Source organism: Salvelinus namaycush, unplaced genomic scaffold, assembly GCF_016432855.1.
Source record: "Salvelinus namaycush isolate Seneca unplaced genomic scaffold, SaNama_1.0 Scaffold487, whole genome shotgun sequence".
Lineage (NCBI taxonomy): Eukaryota > Metazoa > Chordata > Actinopteri > Salmoniformes > Salmonidae > Salvelinus > Salvelinus namaycush.
Genome location: NW_024061183.1, coordinates 141313 through 146312, shown reverse-complemented (window position 1 = coordinate 146312; position 5000 = coordinate 141313). Strand labels below are relative to the sequence as shown.

Here is a 5000-nt window from a genome sequence, read left to right as displayed (position 1 = left end):
CTCTGTCTACCCTCTCTCTGTCTACCCTCTCTCTGTCTACCCTCTGTCTACCCTCTCTCTGCCTCTGTCTACCCTCTCTCTGTCTACCCTCTCTCTGTCTACCCTCTCTCTGTCTACCCTCTCTCTGTCTACCCTCTCTCTGTCTACCCTCTCTCTGTCTACCCTCTCTCTGTCTACCCTCGCTCTGTCTACCCTCTCTCTGTCTACCCTCGCTCTGTCTACCCTCTCTCCGTCAGCCCTCTCTGTCAGCTCTCGCTCCGTCAGCCCTCTCTCCAGCCCTCTCTCCGTCAGCCCTCTCTCTCTGTCTCTGTCTACCCTCTCTCCGTCAGCCCTCGCTCCGTCAGCCCTCTCTCCGTCAGCCCTCTCTCCGTCAGCCCTCTCTCCGTCAGCCCTCTCTCCGTCAGCCCTCTCTCTCTGTCTCTGTCTACCCTCTCTCTGTCTACCCTCTCTCCGTCAGCCCTCGCTCCGTCAGCCCTCGCTCCGTCAGCCCTCTCTCCGTCAGCCCTCTCTCCGTCAGCCCTCGCTCCGTCAGCCCTCTCTCCGTCAGCCCTCTCTCCGTCAGCCCTCTCTCCGTCAGCTCTCTCTCCGTCAGCCCTCTCTCTCTGTCTCTGTCTACCCTCTCTCTGTCTACCCTCTCTCTGTCTACCCTCTCTCTGTCTACCCTCTCTCTGTCTACCCTCTCTCTGTCTACCCTCTCTCTGTCTACCCTCTCTCTGTCTACCCTCTCTCTGTCAGCCCTCGCTCCGTCAGCCCTCGCTCCGTCAGCCCTCTCTCCGTCAGCCCTCGCTCCGTCAGCCCTCGCTCCGTCAGCCCTCTCTCCGTCAGCCCTCTCTCCGTCAGCCCTCTCTCCGTCAGCCCTCGCTCCGTCAGCCCTCTCTCCGTCAGCCCTCTCTCCGTCAGCTCTCTCTCCGTCAGCCCTCTCTCTCTGTCTCCCCTCTCTCTGTCTCCCCTCTCTCTGTCTACCCTCTCTCTGTCAGCCCTCGCTCCGTCAGCCCTCTCTCCGTCAGCCCTCGCTCCGTCAGCCCTCTCTCCGTCAGCCCTCTCTCCGTCAGCCCTCGCCTTGTCAGTGTCTAACTGCATGTAACTGTGTTGACAGTCATTGATCTACACGTCATGTTGAATACCGAACAACATCAGGGTTCTGGCACCTTCAGCATTCAAATGTTAAAATGGCTTCATTAGTTGAGTGACAACCTATGTAATGTTCTAGGTTATTGTTATCTATGCGCTGTTGAAAATGTGTGTTTCTTTTCAAATACAAACTGGCTGCTGAAAGGGCTTTCCAATATATTTTATTTTGATCGTTCAGATTCACCATCAGCAATAGTTTTGGTAGTTCTAGTTTAAACAATCATTATACATGGTCATTTTATTTAGATATACACGGTCAAGTTAATCATTTCATAACGAGGGACAACAAACCCTTTTTACGAGGTGCACTGCATGTCAAACACTTCGTTGTTGCTATATTTTATATTTTGATTGGCTACGTCATAGCTCGTTTGTAAACGCTAAATATCGATACATTATTAGCTCAAACACTTCATCTGCAAAAATGATAAGTGAATTAGTGGGTGATTTCAGAACCAAAGTGGGGGGGGGGCAAAAAACAGGCTACATTACCTCCTAATCTGATAGTGGTAGATGTCTAGTCTCCTTTATGTCTCTAATCTGATAATGGTAGATGTCTAGTCTCCTTTATGTCTCTAATCTGATAGTGGTAGTGGGGTGGTAGATGTCTAGTCTCCTTTATGTCTCTAATCTGATAGTGGTAGTGGGGTGGTAGATGTCTAGTCTCCTTTATGGCTCTAATCTGATAGTGGTAGTGAGGTGGTAGATGTCTCCTTTATGGCTCTAATCTGATAGTGGTAGTGGGGTGGTAGATGTCTCCTTTATGTCTCTAATCTGATAGTGGTAGTGGGGTGGTAGATGTCTAGTCTCCTTTATGGCTCTAATCTGATAGTGGTAGTGGGGTGGTAGATGTCTCCTTTATGGCTCTAATCTGATAGTGGTAGTGGGGTGGTAGATGTCTCCTTTATGACTCTAATCTGATAGTGGTAGTGAGGTGGTAGATGTCTCCTTTATGTCTCTAATCTGATAGTGGTAGTGAGGTGCTAGATGTCTCCTTTATGTCTCTAATCTGATAGTGGTAGTGGGTTGGTAGATGTCTCCTTTATGTCTCTAATCTGATAGTGGTAGTGGGGTGGTCGATGTCTCCTTTATGTCTCTAATCTGATAGTGGTAGTGAGGTGGTAGATGTCTCCTTTATGGCTCTAATCTGATAGTGGTAGTGAGGTGGTAGATGTCTCCTTTATGGCTCTAATCTGATAGTGGTAGTGAGGTGGTAGATGTCTCCTTTATGGCTCTAATCTGATAGTGGTAGATGTCTAGTCTCCTTTATGTCTCTAATCTGATAGTGGTAGTGGGGTGGTAGATGTCTCCTTTATGGCTCTAATCTGATAGTGGTAGTGGGGTGGTAGATGTCTCCTTTATGGCTCTAATCTGATAGTGGTAGTGGGGTGGTAGATGTCTAGTCTCCTTTATGGCTCTAATCTGATAGTGGTAGTGGGGTGGTAGATGTCTAGTCTCCTTTATGGCTCTAATCTGATAGTGGTAGTGAGGTGGTAGATGTCTCCTTTATGGCTCTAATCTGATAGTGGTAGTGGGGTGGTAGATGTCTCCTTTATGTCTCTAATCTGATAGTGGTAGTGGGGTGGTAGATGTCTAGTCTCCTTTATGGCTCTAATCTGATAGTGGTAGTGAGGTGGTAGATGTCTCCTTTATGGCTCTAATCTGATAGTGGTAGTGGGGTGGTAGATGTCTCCTTTATGTCTCTAATCTGATAGTGGTAGTGGGGTGGTAGATGTCTAGTCTCCTTTATGGCTCTAATCTGATAGTGGTAGTGAGGTGGTAGATGTCTCCTTTATGGCTCTAATCTGATAGTGGTAGTGGGGTGGTAGATGTCTCCTTTATGACTCTAATCTGATAGTGGTAGTGAGGTGGTAGATGTCTCCTTTATGTCTCTAATCTGATAGTGGTAGTGAGGTGCTAGATGTCTCCTTTATGTCTCTAATCTGATAGTGGTAGTGGGGTGGTAGATGTCTCCTTTATGTCTCTAATCTGATAGTGGTAGATGTCTCCTTTATGTCTCTAATCTGATAGTGGTAGTGAGGTGGTAGATGTCTCCTTTATGGCTCTAATCTGATAGTGGTAGTGAGGTGGTAGATGTCTCCTTTATGGCTCTAATCTGATAGTGGTAGTGAGGTGGTAGATGTCTCCTTTATGGCTCTAATCTGATAGTGGTAGATGTCTAGTCTCCTTTATGTCTCTAATCTGATAGTGGTAGTGGGGTGGTAGATGTCTCCTTTATGGCTCTAATCTGATAGTGGTAGTGGGGTGGTAGATGTCTCCTTTATGGCTCTAATCTGATAGTGGTAGTGGGGTGGTAGATATCTCCTTTATGGCTCTAATCTGATAGTGGTAGTGGGGTGGTAGATGTCTAGTCTCCTTTATGGCTCTAATCTGATAGTGGTAGTGGGGTGGTAGATGCCTCCTTTATGGCTCTAATCTGATAGTGGTAGTGGGGTGGTAGATGTCTCCTTTATGTCTCTAATCTGATAGTGGTAGTGGGGTGGTAGATGTCTAGTCTCCTTTATGGCTCTAATCTGATAGTGGTAGTGAGGTGGTAGATGTCTCCTTTATGGCTCTAATCTGATAGTGGTAGTGGGGTGGTAGATGTCTCCTTTATGACTCTAATCTGATAGTGGTAGTGAGGTGGTAGATGTCTCCTTTATGTCTCTAATCTGATAGTGGTAGTGAGGTGGTAGATGTCTCCTTTATGTCTCTAATCTGATAGTGGTAGTGGGGTGGTAGATGTCTCCTTTATGTCTCTAATCTGATAGTGGTAGTGGGGTGGTAGATGTCTCCTTTATGTCTCTAATCTGATAGTGGTAGTGAGGTGGTAGATGTCTCCTTTATGGCTCTAATCTGATAGTGGTAGTGAGGTGGTAGATGTCTCCTTTATGGCTCTAATCTGATAGTGGTAGTGAGGTGGTAGATGTCTCCTTTATGTCTCTAATCTGATAGTGGTAGATGTCTAGTCTCCTTTATGTCTCTAATCTGATAGTGGTAGTGGGGTGGTAGATGTCTAGTCTCCTTTATGGCTCTAATCTGATAGTGGTAGTGGGTGGTAGATGTCTCCTTTATGTCTCTAATCTGATAGTGGTAGTGGGGTGGTAGATGACTCCTTTATGTCTCTAATCTGATAGTGGTGGTGGGGTGGTAGATGTCTAGTCTCCTTTATGGCTCTAATCTGATAGTGGTAGTGTGGTGGTAGATGTCTCCTTTATGGCTCTAATCTGATAGTGGTAGTGTGTGGTAGATTTCTCCTTTATGGCTCTAATCTGATAGTGGTAGTGGGTGGTAGATGTCTAGTCTCCTTTATGGCTCTAATCTGATAGTGGTAGTGGGTGGGTAGATGTCTCCTTTATGACTCTAATCTGATAGTGGTAGTGGGTGGTAGATGTCTAGTCTCCTTTATGGCTCTAATCTGATAGTGGTAGTGGGTGGTAGATGTCTCCTTTATGGCTCTAATCTGATAGTGGTAGTGGGGTGGTAGATGTCTCCTTTATGGCTCTAATCTGATAGTGGTAGTGGGGTGGTAGATGGCTCCTTTATGGCTCTAATCTGATAGTGGTAGTGAGGTGGTAGATGGCTCCTTTATGGCTCTAATCTGATAGTGGTAGTGGGGTGGTAGATGTCTCCTTTATGTCTCTAATCTGATAGTGGTAGTGAGGTGGTAGATGTCTCCTTTATGTCTCTAATCTGATAGTGGTACTGGGGGTGGTAGATGTCTCCTTTATGGCTCTAATCTGATAGTGGTAGATGTCTCCTTTATGGCTCTAATCTGATAGTGGTAGTGGGGTGGTAGATGTCTCCTTTATGGCTCTAATCTGATAGTGGTAGTGAGGTGGTAGATGACTCTTTTATGGCTCTAATCT

At 46.5% G+C, this 5000-nt stretch overlaps 2 protein-coding genes across 2 annotated transcripts in view; one reads left to right on the top strand and one right to left on the bottom strand.

Annotated features, from left to right (window-relative positions):
- LOC120041613 (dnaJ homolog subfamily C member 27-like) overlaps window positions 1–1120 on the top strand; it is an 11757-nt gene extending 10637 nt beyond the window's left edge. The window contains exon 6 of the mRNA XM_038986484.1: window positions 1097–1120. Coding sequence (XP_038842412.1) covers window positions 1097–1120 — 24 coding nt within the window. The remainder of the gene's footprint in view (window positions 1–1096) is intronic.
- Window positions 1121–1529: 409 nt separating this feature from the next.
- Window positions 1530–5000, bottom strand: part of LOC120041612 (sorting nexin-9-like) — a 31823-nt gene continuing 28352 nt past the window's right edge. The window contains exon 18 of the mRNA XM_038986482.1: window positions 1530–1547. Within this exon, the coding sequence (XP_038842410.1) occupies window positions 1530–1547 (18 nt within the window). The remainder of the gene's footprint in view (window positions 1548–5000) is intronic.